Source organism: Apiospora marii (genome assembly GCF_038362585.1).
Source record: "Apiospora marii strain CBS 49790 chromosome Unknown utg000003l_segment0_segment0, whole genome shotgun sequence".
Classification (NCBI taxonomy): domain Eukaryota; kingdom Fungi; phylum Ascomycota; class Sordariomycetes; order Amphisphaeriales; family Apiosporaceae; genus Apiospora; species Apiospora marii.
The window spans coordinates 705,430-721,570 of NW_027117374.1; the positions used below are offsets into that span (position 1 = coordinate 705,430).

Sequence of the window (16,141 nt, forward strand, 5' to 3'; positions counted from 1 at the left end):
TTACAGCATTTAATAAATACAGAAATATTAAAAATCTAATTGAAACACTATCTACAACTAAAACGGTATTAAATAATAGTGATTTCACTCTCTTTCAACCCCGAAGTTTGATCGTGATGCAATTGCTTCACGATCTCACTCAATTGCATCACGATCTCACCAAACATGGCGCCGTTCATATAGCAAGGTCCAACCAGCTGGAAGTGTGCCCCCGAGGGACGTAGAACCAATGGGATGCGACAGCCGTAAATGACCGCCACGCAGTCGCCTGGTTCCGAATCGCAAGGGCCCTTGCCGATCCGATTGTCCTTAGTCACGAAGAACTTGGAGGAAGACTGCTCACTGGTCTCATTGCTCCGAATCAAATACTCCTGGTAATGAAACTCCAGTTCCCCGAGGCTGAATTCCAACAGATAATCATAGTGCTGGCGCATCGTCTGGCCACCACTCTTCAGTCCTATGAATGAATCCAGGAAGCTTGCTTCCGGCTTGCTCGGGGGGTCTTCTAGATGGAGGCAATGCGCGAATCCCAGGGCCAGTCGAACGTAACGCTCGCTGCCGTTTCTGTAATGTATAGGGATAGCCCCGGGCTCATGTAAAGTTTTCTCGTCAAATATCAGGATGCGAAATAGAATCTGAGCATGATCGTTTTCGCCGGGAAGTTGAGGGTCAACCCTTTTTGGTTCGATCAGTTTCAAGAGACTTTGCGGGCTGTCTTGGACTTCCTTCAACGTCGTTATCGCATTGAGTGTATCAATCAGCACCCCACGAGTTGCCAGCATATACTGTGGCCCCATCACGTCTTCTGGATAATCCGTGGGGCTGGTCAACTCCGGTCTCTATGGAAAGGCAATGTGAGGATCCTCGTTCATAGTAGCTCTGAAATGTTTCAGTTGGCTAGCAGCCAAATATCGGATGTCCACGCCGTGGGTTCCACGATAGTCAGGAACCCAGGAAGGTAGATTCAGCTGCGGTCCGTTCCCTGGATTCCATAAACCAGCTGTAAGCAAGAGAGACATACCATCCTCATTGTTATAGTAATCCTCGAGACATCGGCGTGTAAAGTCGGTGTAGATGTCTCGAACAGATCGCGAGTAGTCTGCGTGGATAGGGATGGTTTTGCAAACTCCAAGCAGTGAAAACAGCTTGTCTCGTGGGTCCGTACATTGTAGATGTCTCGTAGGTTGTAGAATATTTCTCATATCCCGGGCCTCAACTTTGCTGATGAAGAAGTGGGCAATTTGGAAGAGAGTCCTTCGAAGCTCCAATATCCAGCCACATCTGACCTGGGCTTCGAACCATATCCCAGGACTCGCTGAAATTGTGTTGAATTTTCTCAAGTTCTTCCATGATATCTCATATGGACCGCAATGCACAACGGCATTTCTTGATAGCACAATCTCCTGGAACATCCACATTCGCTGCCAGTAGGGTCGCCGGAGCAGATTGATCAGTCCGCGGCTGCCGTACTCGTCCAACTTCATTCTTTCAACAATTCCCCGGTCGTCCTCCATCGTTTCGAGGCTTGACAAGAGATTTGTTGCCTGGGCTATCTTGTCATTGTCTTCTGCCTCGCCAACGAAAATGCGAACAGTCTCGGCCCCTGAAAAGATGGATCCCATCTGGAGAACTTGTTGACCTCTTTCGACGGTGTCATTCTGATTTATGCACACTCCGTCAATCCAGAGGATCCTTGTCGAGGATTCGTCCCTCATATATGTGAGAGCAGTATGTAGGCTGCGGGTGACCGAAATCCGCTGACCGTTGGCTGTCAAGAACCGCCGGTCAGTCTGATCGCCCCAGCGATACGAAATAGCATCGTAGCTAGGGGTAGGCACCTCGGGATGGAGTTTATCGATCTTAAACAATTCGATAAAGATGGGTGCTTGTCTGGTAGAGGCGGGGTAAAGCTTGAGCAGTCGGAACTCGTCCTGCTTTAGCGGCAGAGAGTCGTAGATATATCCATGCCAACTGTGTTCATGTACCGTTTCCAAGGGTAGGATCATTGTAACGAGGTGGCAGTCGTCAGCCAAGTCAAGATGAAGCTTCCAGGCCCATCGCCCTGGTGAGAATGGGCAGAACAGGTATAGCCAACTAAAATGGTTTTTTGGGTGACGTGATGGCCAGGCCTGCCGTATGCAGCGCAGCGATCTACTGGGTGTAGGCGAAAGAGGCACCGGCAAGCAGAATACAGTTCAATTATCTGATAGCACATAACGAGTCGAAGGATCGATCGGCTACCGACGAAGGAGAAAGTTATCAAATTGGAACATACTCGAAATTGATCGGGAGGGAGCTTGACATTTAATCGACCAGTCTACATCAGGACCGAAATTTATGAAGCCATCAGGCTGTAGCGTGGCTATGCCATGCACGCATTGCGCCGGGTCGGCAGATGAAGTGGTGTCAGAAGCGCAGGGCACACTTGTCAGGCAAAATGGGGGAGGTGCTTATAAGGAGGACTAAACCCTATTTAGTCTTGATCGGCTTGATTTCCGTCTATAGAAGCAAGATCTGCAATAGCCTCGGTGGCTTTCTTCTCTCCAGACGGTATGGATGGGGGACGGTTGGGGCGCTGGTGAAGAGCCAGGGCAGGCTGTAGGTACTGTCTCCAAATAAAGTCACTGTCAACGTAAAACTATGTACTCAACACAGCTTGTGGGATCTGCTTGCCTCCAAGGACGATGTTTACTGTATGCATTTAGTGCACCTGGTAAGGATGCTTGGAAAATTAGGTCGCTTGATACAGATCTTTTGCAAGCACGACTGAGAAACTGATACTTCAAACGTTACTAAAAGCTCCATTTCCCATGTAGTTTTGTGGCTTCATATATGAATAGCTCCGTATACTTAATACAAGGGTAATATACATACAAACGCACTGCCTCGCACAGCCGTAACGGACGCTCCAATCAATCGGTGTGTTCGTCAACCCACCCTCACAGCTGCGCCCTCCCCTCCAACCTCCTCCGCCTCCTCTCCTCCCTCACCGCCCTCTTGACCGTCGCCGCCTCCTCGGACAACCGAAACTCCCTCCTCGACCCATCCGCCGCCGTCGTGGCCTCCTCGAACATGCGCCTGCCCAGGATATCCGAGAGCCGCAGGACGCGCGTGCTGACCGTGGCGCCGTCGCGGCGGTTCTTGCCCTCGCGCCGGCTCGACGCGATCTTCTCGGTGAACTCCCACAGCCGGCCCGTCGGCACCAGGTCGCCCGTCGCCCGGTCGCGCGCCGGCATCCAGTCGTGCGAGATGCGCAGCCGCGCCGGGCTCGTCTTGGCGTCCTTGGACTTGACCACGTACAGGATGCCCTCTTCTTCGAACCGGCTGTACGCGTTCTTGAGCGTCTCCTTGTTGACGGCCTCGAAGTAGGAGAGGTCGCCCTGGTGGTAGAGGGTCTTGCCGAACTGAACGAAGTTGTCAGTTAACAGAATGTTGAAAGGAAAGGGGGGACGTCTTAGAATACTTACCAGCTGGGCGCTGTTCTGGGCTTTCGTGACCTCGATCCAAACATCCTCCTTATAGTCCAGTGGCGGCGTCAAGCCGATCAGCGAAGTAGCCGCCAACCAGCTAGCCTCGATGAAGGGCCAAATCAGGAAGCAGTAAAAATCGTAATTTTCGCGGCCCGCCGTCCGCTCCTCGTCCGAAAGTCCCACTGTGACGATCTTGTTACTCTCCGGGTCGCGCGCCAGGTGGATGATGCGGTCGTGCTCGAGCCCCGCAAGCGTCTTCTCGAGGTTGGCGGCGAGGCCGTCGGCGGGGAAGATGAACTCGCCGCGGAAGAGCGAGGACAGGAACAGGACTTGGTTGCGTAGGTCGTCGTACCCAATATCCTGGACCGCGGGCCCGCCGCCGCGCTTGACGCGCGTATACATGGCGGCGCTCACAAGGGCTTCCGAAATAAAAAGGTGGATGGTCATGTTGCGGTAAAATGACAGCTGGAAGCGGTCGACGGCGTAGTAGGTTGGCTCTGCGAGCCCGGAGACGACGCCCACAAGGTCCTTACCCAAAACGTCGAGGCCGCGCTCGACCACGTCCGAAAGGGGCGCGGTGCCAAAGTGGGCAACACGGCCGCCCTTGGCCCGCACGCGGTTCGAGAGCCATTCGACGCGGCGCATGAGTTCGGCCTTGCCGACGCCGCGGCCGCGCAGGGTGAGCAGGACGGTGCCGATGAGGGCCGTGGGCATGACCACGGAGACATCGTTGATCTCGGACAGGACCTTGTAGCCCATGGTGCGCAGGAGCTTCTGCTTGATGCGGACGGCCTCGGGAGTCCTGGCGGAAAGGTCGCGCGGGACGCTGCCCACGCTGGCGGCCTCAAACTTCTTGAGCTGGTCGTCGATAAAGCCGCGCAGGCTCCAGGGCTCGTGGAAGCGCACGTCGACGCGGCCGAGCTTGAGGGAGAGCACCGAGGAGCCGCCGCTCAGGAAGTCGGCCAGGTTCTCCTTCTTCTTGGGCACGCCCAGCAGCTCCGTCACGTAGCCCTCGGTCTCGATGACCTTGTCGTACTGCGTGCTGACGGGGCAGATGATGGCGTCCTCGACGCGCCCGGACAGGATACTGTCGAGGATGAAGCTGAGGATGCCGAACTTGGGCGAGAGGAGCTTGCCCGTCCGCGAGCGCCCGCCCTCGATGAAGCACTCGAAGTTGTACCCCTGCTGCAGCAGCGTGTCGATGTAGGTCTGGACCAGGGTCGTGTAGAGCGCATCGTTCCCGAACGAGCGTCGGATCCACATGGCGCCGGCGTGCTGTAAGAAGGCGCCCACGACGGGGAAGTTGAGGTTGTCGCCGGCAACGACGACAGGCAGGGCAAGCCCGAGGCGGTAGCATATTAGTTGCATAGAAACATAGTCCACATGGGATCTGTGAGAAGGGAGGAAAATGATGGACTGCTTTTTCCGTTCGGCCTCCTCTGCCACTTTCCGTAACCGCAATACCTCCTCACTGGAGACATGAATGCCTACAATGGATCCCATATCAGCATAGTTCCCCAAGTCATCATCATGGCCAGTTCATCACACCGGTACATACCTTGATGGTACGCTCTTGTCAGAAGCTGTGTTACCATGTAGTATGCCCCCCTGATGAACATCTTGCTCTCAAACTTGCAGATCATGTCGTTGGTCAGCTTGTCGGCCACCTCTTGCAGCCCCTGATGTATGACATTACGACGATTTGCCTTCTTGACTGCGAAATCCGGGTCGTCTTTGCGAAGCCAACCGTCCTTCTCTTCTACCTCGATGCGCAGGTCGGCCAGCTGCCGAAGCCGATCCTGCAGCAAAGGGGCCGACACGACGGCTTTCTTCATCTGCTCGGAGAATCCCGAGTAGAAAATGGGCTGCCCGATGACCTTGTCGTAGGCCCGCCATCCCGTGCCCGACACGTATAGGGATACCTCGCGCAAGAACTGCAGCGGCTCGGACCGGAAGCGCGCCATGTGGTGCATCAGGGCCTCCTCTTTTTCTTGCTGCGCGGGCTCGACATAGCTTCGAGGCTGTAGGGTAATCTGGTCGCCGAGTATCTGTAAATCGGGCGCGGAATCGCGCGTCGGGTCGTCCTCTTGTGCCATAGTGGTGATTTCTGTACCGTGGTCTGTCTTCCCTCACGCCCTGTTCTGTCCTGTCTGTAGCTTTCGAAGCTCCCAAGAGTCTTTCCGGTGTGGTGAGCTTCTCGTCTAAGCGGCCGTGGATTCGTTGGGTGTATTAGGTATGTAGTCGGTGGGTTTTACTGGAGTATTTCATTAATATTGGTCGGCACGGACGGATCTCCAGCGTCGTCGCTGTCTACAATTGGCCGGCAATGTCGTAGAGGAAGTCACGGCGAGGAGGGGAGTGGGACGCTCCGCATCGAACGATCAACATTGGAGGAATTGCGAAGGAAAACAAGAAGTGTGTAATGTTCAATTAACTTGCGGTAAAACAGTAGAAGACGAATTGGAAAGCCTTTCTTGAAACCGACGTAGGTACACAGCCAAACACCGGAAAGTCGTTTGTTGGTCGTGAGTGGTTGCAAACCCCAAAAGCAGGGACCGCACAGAAACTCTCGTGATAAGTGATGAACTTGGTACAGGGGGACACAGCAGCTTCATGCCGAGGCTATCTAAACATGTGAACAGCTGCCGAAGCGTACGCCAAGCAGAGAGACACCTAACGCGCCTAGAAGAACAGCTAAGCTGCACTCCCGGCGCCACCGAACCAGCTTGCCCAGCTGCATGGACATCGCCGCCTGTCAGCCCCACACACCACTAACTTCTTGGGCCAGGGCCTGTAGGTTGCATCGGAGATCTGCCCCGCCATTACCACAAGTGCCCCAAAGTTTATCGTGCCTGGCCCATCGAAGCTCCAAGACTTTTTTTCTTTGTCCAGCGCAGCCAGCAGCCATAAAGTCAATCAATCAAAAACACCACAAATTCTGCCCTCCACGTCGGTATTCTCCCCAAATCCCTGGGGGATCGACCGGGAAAATGGCGTCGTCAACATCAAACCCCCAACCCCTGACGCAAGAGCTCCTGGCCCGCGCCCACAGCCCCGACAGCGCCGCGCGCATCTACAGCGACAAGATCCAGCACCGACCGCTCTACCTGCGCCCCAACTCGCCGCCGCCCGCCGCCCACGCCCGCGCCGCCCGCCGCAAGGCGCGCGACGACAAGAACCGCCAGCGCAAGGCCCAGAAGCCGAAGCCCCTATCCGCGTCGCAGCGCCGCAAGCTGGGCCTCTACGACGTCCCCAAAGAGGGCCGGCGGTATGCGGTCTTCGAGCCCCTGAGGCAGCTTTGGATCGGCTACATGCGCGAGGTGCTCGGTAGCCATCTCTACACCGGCGGCCCCGCGTGCGCGGCCAAGCTCTGTGCGGCGGAGTACCACGGCGCTGAGGTCGAGGTCACGCGCAGTGGGTGCCCTAGCCGTGTCGGGATCAAGGGCATCGTCATCAAGGACTCCAAGTTCGCGTTCGAGATCATCACTCCCAAGAACGAGCTGAAGCTCGTCCCCAAGGAGGGCACCATGTTCCGACTGTACATCCCCGCCCCCACGGACGCATCCGACTCGACGACAACGACCCCCGCCGCCGAAAGCGTCGAGCCGAAGAACGGCTTCACATTCGAGATATTGGGCGACCAGTTTCAGTACCGGTCGGCGGATCGCGCCAACCGGAAGTTCAAGGCGCATTACCTGGACAAGATCTGATCCGACCTCGAAGGAAAAAATACACAATACAACCACTTTTTGGTATCGTTTGCGACACTATGAGGCAGGCACACATACCTACTTCATGCTGTGTATCCTCAGCACTGCTTAGTCGAAACATGGTACATTGAAGCACAACAGTAGGCGCCTTAAATTCATCATACTAGCTTCTCTCGACCTCGACGGAGGTCCGACGTCAGCAAAACTTCTGGCGATCCTTTCAATACTGATTCGGATAACAAGCGGTGTACCATGGAACAAACAGGATCCTGCGACAGCAGGTGACAGTAGCACTCTTGCTGTTCACGCTTTGTAGGCCACCCCACCCTCGACGCTTTGCAATGGCTTTCATCCAACAAATGTCTGAACAGAGAAATCACGCAATTTTCTGTGACGGACTGCATGATCATCAACCAGTTGAACTACAGTTATCACAAGTCAACTTGGTTAAAAGAAATTTGGGGTGGACAAGATCTGTCTATATGTCAACTAGATCGTTGGGGGATGCCGTCAAATATGTCACAACCCCAACTAGGTGAAAAGGAGGAAATGATTGAGACACAGGGACTCCGGGCCATTTGCTATTACCGTCACAAGAGCAGTATTTGATACAACTTGTCGGTACATTCTTAGTGCCCGCTCCTTACCTGCTGTCATTATTTCTTTATGCACATGCAACTTGTGGCATGATCTAGGTATTGCAGGATGTGCCATATGTGCAGCCCCATTCAAGCCAACCAATGTGCCTTGGTGCCACAAGTATACCTAAGTATGTCATTGTGCCAATGCCCGGCCACCACCTTGCTTCAGCTTTGTGCGTGTAGAGAGATAGAGGCTAGCCGACGGCATTGCTTTCGCGGTATCTTAATTACAATGTCTAAGTGGCGGGGACCTTGTCCTGGTATCTAAACGAACATGGAAATCACATAAATGATAACATGAAACCACAGCCCAGCCTTTTCCCCTGTGAGACCATCGTACTCTGCTGACAATGTTGAAGGAGAGGGAGGGCGTCTTTAGCGACATTTTCCAACGCCCAACATAAACGGCGAAATGGAGACGCGCCAGATCATCCGCCCCGGAAATCATCTACTGCCCGTAATACCGATCTTGCCGCCGACTTTCGGCATACAGCTCATCACGGAGCTGCCTGCGCTTCTCGGCCAAACCTTTCCCTTTTACCCAAAACCCCAGTATGGACAAGAAGAAAGCCAAGGAGATGACGCACAGCAGCACGATAGACACAATTCCGGTCGTATTGTTCCCGCCGACGGCCGGCCATTGCTTCTCATGCTCCTTTTCCCCGTGCCGCCAGTCCCACATGGGCGTCGGCATCTCACACTCCCCCCGCGGCGCATAGCAGGTCGACCGGCCCCAGACGGTCATGGCGATGTCCACCCCGGGCGCCGAGACCCAGTCGGTGCCCGGCCGGAGGGTGGCTATCGAGGTCGCCGTCGCGAGACGGGGCCGGTAGTCCACGCGGGTGCGGGGAGGCGCGGTCCGCGTGCCGCCCCGCGGGTCGGGGTCCTCGAGCCACGTGCTCGTCGCGAGGTCCACCGTGTCCAGGCTCAGGATCTCGGTCGTGGTGGGCGACGGGACGGCGGCGACGCAGCCGGTCACGGCGTACATGTCGACGCCGGAGTAGCCGTATCTGGGTGCTGTGTCTGTGCTGGACGGGTTGCCGCCACAGGAGAAAGAAAAGGCCGAGTGGCTGGCGGGGGGTCGAGGTTAGTTGCGGAATTCAGAGTATTCCTTCGGTATTTGACGATTCCAGGGAGGTTTCTTACGTAGGGCAGCACATGGCGGATATTTCCGTACTTGGCCAGTAAGGGGCGCCGCCACTGTGCAGGGTCTTTCCCGAGCAGGCCGTCGTGTATCCCCAGGGGCAGCCGGCGTAGCTCGTGGCCGTCCTGGCACGTTCGTACGTGCGGGGGGTACATTCGTTCTCGTCCCAGCTCATGGGGCCCAGGTTGTAGTACTCACAAGGCAGGTGGTAGTCGCGGCCCGGGAGCGGCGTGCAGACCGCCGGCTCGGTCGCTCCTCGCGTGTAGGCGGTCGTCCGGTACAGGTGCGACATGGACTCTTGGCATTCCGGCGCCGGGGTGAACTGCGCCGGCGGCGGGCCCGTGGCCGTGGTCATGGTGTAAGCCATCGTCGTCAAGTGCCGCTCGGGTTGGTGCAGTTGATGAATGGATGGGTGGCCCCTTGTGCGACCAAAGCCACAGGCAATTGACAGGTAAAGCAATCCGAAAATTAAAGTTATTGGTTAAAGGAATTTGGTCATACCTTCACGAGCTAGCTACTACGAGAAGCCTTTTGGGGATCAGCAATAAGGGTGTTCATATGCAAGGTGGTTCGGCTCGCTTAGCCGGCCAACCCTGCACGTTGCTTGGTGGCCAGTTGTTGCGGCACAGCAGGCAAAATCAGTCCGAGATTGGCATACCATTCAACAAGCAATATTGGCTCAGGCATGCGAACGGCGCATATATGTGTATGTCAAAGTAGTTGGACTTTCTTCTGGCGGCAACGGTTCCGCAGCTGCCTGGAGCGGTCGGTCTGGACAAGATAGTATCGCCGGTGAAGTTGCGCCGAAGGGGCCACTCGGGCTTTCTCGCGTCTACCCCGGCTTACCTGCGCTTCCTTGAAATCCGGTAGTTAGTCCCTGGCCTGCGTCTGTTCTGCAAGCGTTCAAAGATTCGTATCATCCTTATTCCATACATACAACAAACAGAAACCCCATTTTGTGAGTCGGGGTCGTTCAAAATAGCTTCTTTAAGTTGATGGTCGAAAGATGGGTTCCGCGGCCCGCCAAGCAGGCACCATCCCACTTTCAATTTGAACGACTAGGGTGGTGATGCTGCGAGTGGGCCGTCATACCCGGCTCAGCTCTAATTGTACGACTGGACGTTCTCAAATGTAGCCTAAGGCATCAAGTGTAAACGACCCATTTCCCAGCGCCTATATAAAGTTTTGCTATGTCCAATCTCACGATGTCCTTCGCACGCCGATGACTCCTTCTGGGACATGTGTGAGATATAGGACGCCTCGCAAGATGTAGTGCAATAGTCTTCACCTTACCAGCAATGCGCCTCGAGTTTGGTAATCCGCAATGAATCACTTTCGAACTCTGGATATGAGGGATCAAGCCACCTTCTTTTCCCCTAGAACAGCCCTACACCTCCAGCATCTCGGCAGACTCAAAAGAGCTGCCTGACGCAAGTCTCCCCGGGGTCCTGTCGTCGTTTCCGGAACGAAAGACGAACCCCAACGTCTGGATATATAAGCAGAGGACAGACGAACAAGCGAAGACTGACCATTGCCATCGTATTCATGGATCTCTTCCGGTAAAATGTGCATTTCAGCCACGGCGGCCCTCTTGCCTCGCCCATCTATGTATCTCCCCACTCGTTTCAACCAGTTGACTCATATCATCCCATCTTTGTGCGTGACTACCTGCGTTGGGGTTTATAAATACAAATTGTGTCATATTTCCTCATCCATGGGAGACATGCGTTACAAGGGACCTTATAGCATAGTGGTAATGCGTCCAGCGCAATATATAGAAGTGCGCTGGAACTACGCCGGTTCGAATCCGGCTGGGGTCAATTTTTCTTTTTTCTTGCCATCCCTGACACTATGGCTGTTTTTGATATTTGATTTCCTTCCTGGTAGGGAACGAAGCTGGTGGTCTGCTTGTTTATGAGCTCATTGATGTGAGCGCAAATGCATGCAAGCAGAGTAGATCCCACCAGTGATCGATGTTTGTCTGGCGATGTAGCGGACCTGGCCTGCGCGGCTGGGCGAATTGTGGACTTCTTTCATACTCAAGTGCTGAAATGCGTTCGTCCCGGCAAGCTGGTCAAGGCGGAATGTTGAGAAGGAGACAGTGTCCTATTCTCGTGCAGTCTCAAAACCAACTGGTCATTGGGGACTCCTGTGCCAGTGTTGCTGCACTGAGTCGAGCCATGTTGTCCCATACGAGGAAGGCACAACCAACTCCTAAGTTGGTTGGCTACTGGGCTCTACTGAGATATCGAGGAAGGAAAGAACGAACACTGCTTTGCAGGTTGATAGAAGTAAACATTCATTTTAAGCAGAAGATATCTGGGCGCCAATCCATGAATCTGACATCCAGCAGAACAAAGGTTGTATCGGTTTCAAGAATCCGGAGTATCGCTACACCAGTCAACGTGGTGTCCAAAAGTCAGTATGGGATATGTGCTTTCAGAGTACCCACAAAGTCGATAAGGCAATGAGCGAGACACGACGATGGATCCTTCTATTAGGCACATATGAAACCATTGCCCCTACTATATATAGGAAAAGGGGGGAAGGGGAGTGAAGGAAATATGAATATATCTGACTTGATACTAAGTAGTTAGACTGACATGATTGGATGGACGGCGAACTTGAGGTCGTCCTGGGCTGTACGGGTAGGTTGCCTAAAAGGGGAATTCGCGGTCGACTAAATCCCCGGATAGGAAGCCGTGTTCGACGTTGGCGAATCAACAGAAGTGTGGATCCTCAGGCCACACACATATGCAGTGCTACGTCACGTCTGGTATAGACATTGGCTCATGCTAGTGGAATCGATTTGCAGTTAGGCTCAGACATCTAGCCCAGAATGGAGTCTCGGAAAATTCGGCCTCGCTTGGACCCCAACCCCCTGGATTTTCGAAAGCATAGATTGTCTGATGGTTCATATATTTACACACCACTTCTGGCCGACCTAATATTGTAAGGTGGTTTGATGTTATGGAAGGATTTGGTCAAAAAAATGACAGAAGAGCATACGAGGACCGGAGCTGAGGCGCTGCCCTATCAAACTACGTCATCCATATCAGCATGCACGGGCATGGGGGCCGTAGTCTCACATATGCAACTTGCTGACAGGCGGCTCGTATTCCGTGCGCAGCTTGGCGCCAATACGGGGCAGCCTGGGCTAGGGCGGCTTAGTGAGAGCCGTTTGGCGGCGCAGATCTGCATACTAGAACACGAACCACATCACAAGGCGCTGTAGATCCGATACTAGTCGCTTGACTATATTATGCCGGGAGCCGCCTCCTTTTCTTAGTCGGAATCTTCAGGGTCGGGCGTCGCATCATAATTACACTGCACATATAGATACATATATAGACTCTGCCTTCAACCTCGAAGAGTCAAGTCGCAACAACCACACATCATATTTGCCATTATTCACCATGCTCAGCACAGTACTATCGCTAAGCGCCCTCGGCCTCGCTGCCGCAGCCCCCCTGGAAAGCCGCCAGGTAGTCCCTCACTACCCGCCCACCCAGCAATCCAAGGGCTTCAACCTGGTCGCCAACGTCACCGACCCGTCCAAAGACTTCACGCCTCCCGTCAACGGCTGGTTCCTCACCGGCCTCCACGTGGGCGCCGGCCTGAGCGACGCTGCGCTCTCCTCTGAAAGCGGGCGCATCTTCTACCAAAACGGTAAGCCCTCTATAGAACCAGCAGTCAGACGTAAAAAAAAAAAAAAAAAAAAAAAGCTCACCATCGTAACGCAGGCACCGCGGAAGAAACCCGCTACAACCAAGCCCACACCCTAAGCGACGGCGGCACCCCGCCCTTCCCCTACGGCATCGCCGTGGCCGACGCCGCCGACGAGGGCGGGCTGCACGGCATCAGCATCAACGCCGGGACGGGCGGGGCGGGCGTGCAGCTGGCGCAGTTCCCGGAGCACTATCCCATTCTTCGGACCCCTTCGCCCGGCACCTACGTGGCCTGCAACCAGACGGAGCCGTACTACCAGAAGAACTTCATCACCGTGCGCGCGGTCTACGGAAATGTCTCGCGCGTGCCCGACGACTGCGTCGCCATCACCTTGGTGCCGCAGTGCGCGGAGTTGCCTGCGCTGCCTGCGGGGAGCTTGGCGAGCCATGAGTTTGCTAATGAGGTTAACTGTTATGAAGATGTTGCGTCTATCAAGTGGTCCGAGTACGGCCCTTGAAGCTAGCGTTCAAACACTGCATTTTTGGAGTTCCTGATGATGAACATGGTGATGCCGCAATAGACCGGGGAAGTCGGAAGTGGTACTATTGAGATAGATAGCTCAGGCCATAGATAATGAGATATGAAATCAACATAGACTATTGATGAAAGTCTCGATAGCTCCCAACTGACGTTCCCCGCGGAATACATAGTTTAAGAGATGCTCACGAAGCAGGGACAAACTATGTTTCCGTGTTCTTGTCAAGACTTGAGATGATCGATTCGTATCGAACATGCCAAGACGATCACTCATCGCCGACATGAAAAACCGGAGGTTGAATTAAGCTTGCTGGGTGAAGTTGGATCAAGCTTAAATGGAATCGGATGGAGTCTTGTGCGCGACCCAAGAGTTTGCAGTTTGGGGGCTCCTCAGATCTCTAAGGGGACAAAAATCAGTACTCCGTACCAACAATGGAAAACCGCTAGGCAGGTAGTGAAAACGAGTAGGGTGGGGAAAATGGTGTGGAATATAAGCTTCTGGTTTTAGGAAGCCATAGAAACAAGCATGCAGCAAAGTATCCGCGATGCAGGGTAATCCTCAGCGACATTTCAGATTGGAATGTTTCGACAACTGCACGCAGCACGGTCGCATCCAAATTATGCGAGCGCGGACCCTTCTCAAAAAGCAAGAACCAACTCTGCGCCCGATATAGACTCGAAGTATATATCGGAGGCGAAAACGGCAAAAGATTGAACCGGACCCGATTTGAACGGATGACCTTCTGGACTGGAATCAGACGCGCTACCGCTGCGCCACCGGTCCTGCTGAGTATTGGAATACTCAGGTGGCGATTGTGAATCGATGGAAAATTTGGCGCGTTTTTAGCGTTATATCGGCTCGGCGACGGGGATGGGCGGCTAGAGTCGGCACCGACCCTTTTCTTGCTACCCCTGCTCCGCTGACTCACCTACTTCCTATGTTCGCCATGACAACTCTTGGCAAAACTCTCAGGATGGGATCAAGAGTCTGCACGAGTGCAATTTTGAAGAGACAGGAGCACAATATCCAGAATACTCGGGGTATTGAATAGAACAGGCTGAAACGCAGTCGTCAAACATGACCAGATGTACTGGGGGTGCAGTATTTATCTATTCTTGCTTCAGAGACGAAGTCAACAATGGTAAACTCAACTTGGCGATCGTGGATAAGTCTGACTAATTACCCTCTTCGTTAACCTATGGTTTTCTTGATGCGACTTTCTTCTGCCATCAACCCGCCGGAAGGACTTGACTACGGGAGATCGCCCGTAGCCAAGCCGGACGACCCAAAGGCCGAGTACTACCACATATATTGTGAAACGGAAACCGAAACTTTGTGTAGCCAATGGGATAGAGGCTTATGAGACCGGTTGATGTAACATAGCCATGCAGATGACTTCATGAGCTAAGCGACAGCCATCACCCAAGCGCGAACCTTCTTTACACCGATGCACCCCGGAGTTAGCATCATGGACAAGACTCAACGCCCAGATATAAAGTGAGACTACGACATGATCCTACAGTATATTCGTTGCCAAGAGTCACTGCAGATATAGCCACTCAGATTGGTGTATGTGGCGGCAGTGACTCCTGCCAAGCCAAGAAAGAAGCTATAGGATCAAGATGCCTCTACATCGAGAGACCTTCACCATCTCGGAAGACACGGAGCTCTCGTACCTGACCAACGTCACCGACCCGACCGCCCGGGTCCTGCTCTTCTTACATTTCTGGGGCGGCTCGTCCAAGACCTTCTCCCGCGTATTCGACATCCTTCTCAACAGTGGCAATAACGACAACAACAGTGATGATGACGATCATCGTCATGACAACCCCGGCACTCATCAGTGCCCCCAAGTCGTCGCCCTAGACTTCCGCGGCTGGGGCAAATCCACCGGCCCCCTCAGCGGCACCTGCTCCAAAGCCACCTCCACCACCACCTCCTCGTCCCCGTCCTCGGACTCATCAGACGACGACGACCGCGGCAGCAGCTCCGCCTCGTCCTTGTCTAGCCACTACTACAACCACTCCATCTCCCGCCTCGCCTCGGACGTCGAGGCGCTAATGCAGTACCTGCGCCTGCGGGACGTGGTCCTCGTCGGCCACTCCATGGGCGCCAAGGTCGCCCAGATGGTCGCGGGCGACTGCTGTTCCCTACTCCTCCAGACCTCGACGCAAGAGGAGAGGCTGATCCGGGGTCTGGTTCTCCTGGCCCCGGCGCCCGCGCGGCCGCTGCGGCTCCCCGAGGCGATGCGCGAGCAGCAGATGCGGGCGTACGAGAGCTGGGGCGCGGCCGAGTTCGTGACGCGCGACGTGCTGCTTTCGACTCGACACGGTCTTTCCGATAAACACCGTAAAGCGCGGGCGGGGTCTGAGGAGTTTCGGTCCGACGACGAAGACGAACGCTCAGCCGCTGGGGGTATTGACGTGGAGGCGTTAGTGCACGACATGCTGCACGGAAGCGCGGCGGCCCGGGCGGCTTGGCCAGCTTATGCCATGGGGGAGGACGTGTCTCCCTGGGCGGAGGCGATCGACGTGCCGGTGCTGGTGTGCGCCGGGGAGGAGGACCGGGTCGAGCCCGTGGCGCGGGTGCGGAAGGAGGTCTGCGGGGTGGTGCCGGGGGCGAAGCTGGTTACTATACCGGGCGCTGGGCATTTGCTGCCGGTAGAGGAACCAGGACGAGTTTCGAGTCTGATCATTGGGTTTCTCGAAGATCTCGAACCGTGATTTCGGGTATGGATATCTACGCAATCCGAAATCTCACGTCATGCCATACGTTGTCGCGGCGTTTGCTATACCGCCAAGAGAAATCGTAGATGGTGCAGGTAACCAGGTCAGCAATGATGACATACATATCCGACCTTCCAATTTGGAGCCAGTGCTTACTTGTTGCGCGTGTATTAGTAGGTAGGTTCCGAAGGGTGGCTAGCCAATTGCAGGGGCTATCCAGCGATGAGGCTTGGATATAAAATA

The 16,141-nt window shown here is 54.6% G+C and overlaps 6 protein-coding genes across 6 annotated transcripts; 4 read left to right on the forward strand and 2 right to left on the reverse strand.

The window, feature by feature from the left end:
- Positions 1–839: 839 nt before the first annotated feature.
- On the reverse strand, positions 840–2,006 carry PG985_003684 (uncharacterized protein; the record flags this gene model as incomplete). The annotated part of the gene is made up of 1 exon (XM_066823453.1): positions 840–2,006. The coding sequence occupies one exon, from the start codon at positions 2,004–2,006 to the stop codon at positions 840–842; it is 1,167 nt and encodes a 388-aa protein (XP_066686613.1).
- Positions 2,007–2,939: 933 nt separating this feature from the next.
- Positions 2,940–5,566, reverse strand: PG985_003685 (acyltransferase; the record flags this gene model as incomplete). The annotated part of the gene is made up of 3 exons (XM_066823454.1): positions 2,940–3,404; positions 3,468–4,957; positions 5,029–5,566. 3 exons carry the CDS (start codon positions 5,564–5,566, stop codon positions 2,940–2,942), a joined length of 2,493 nt encoding a protein of 830 aa, XP_066686614.1.
- Positions 5,567–6,460: 894 nt separating this feature from the next.
- PG985_003686 (ribonuclease P protein subunit p29) lies at positions 6,461–7,180 on the forward strand (the record flags this gene model as incomplete). The annotated part of the gene is made up of 1 exon (XM_066823455.1): positions 6,461–7,180. The coding sequence occupies one exon, from the start codon at positions 6,461–6,463 to the stop codon at positions 7,178–7,180; it is 720 nt and encodes a 239-aa protein (XP_066686615.1).
- Positions 7,181–8,233: 1,053 nt separating this feature from the next.
- PG985_003687 (uncharacterized protein) lies at positions 8,234–8,971 on the forward strand (the record flags this gene model as incomplete). The annotated part of the gene is made up of 1 exon (XM_066823456.1): positions 8,234–8,971. One exon carries the CDS (start codon positions 8,234–8,236, stop codon positions 8,969–8,971), a length of 738 nt encoding a protein of 245 aa, XP_066686616.1.
- Positions 8,972–12,381: 3,410 nt separating this feature from the next.
- PG985_003688 (uncharacterized protein) lies at positions 12,382–13,151 on the forward strand (the record flags this gene model as incomplete). Its single annotated transcript, XM_066823457.1, has 2 exons — positions 12,382–12,634; positions 12,709–13,151. 2 exons carry the CDS (start codon positions 12,382–12,384, stop codon positions 13,149–13,151), a joined length of 696 nt encoding a protein of 231 aa, XP_066686617.1.
- Positions 13,152–14,794: 1,643 nt separating this feature from the next.
- PG985_003689 (uncharacterized protein) lies at positions 14,795–15,895 on the forward strand (the record flags this gene model as incomplete). Its single annotated transcript, XM_066823458.1, has 1 exon — positions 14,795–15,895. One exon carries the CDS (start codon positions 14,795–14,797, stop codon positions 15,893–15,895), a length of 1,101 nt encoding a protein of 366 aa, XP_066686618.1.
- Positions 15,896–16,141: the final 246 nt, after the last annotated feature.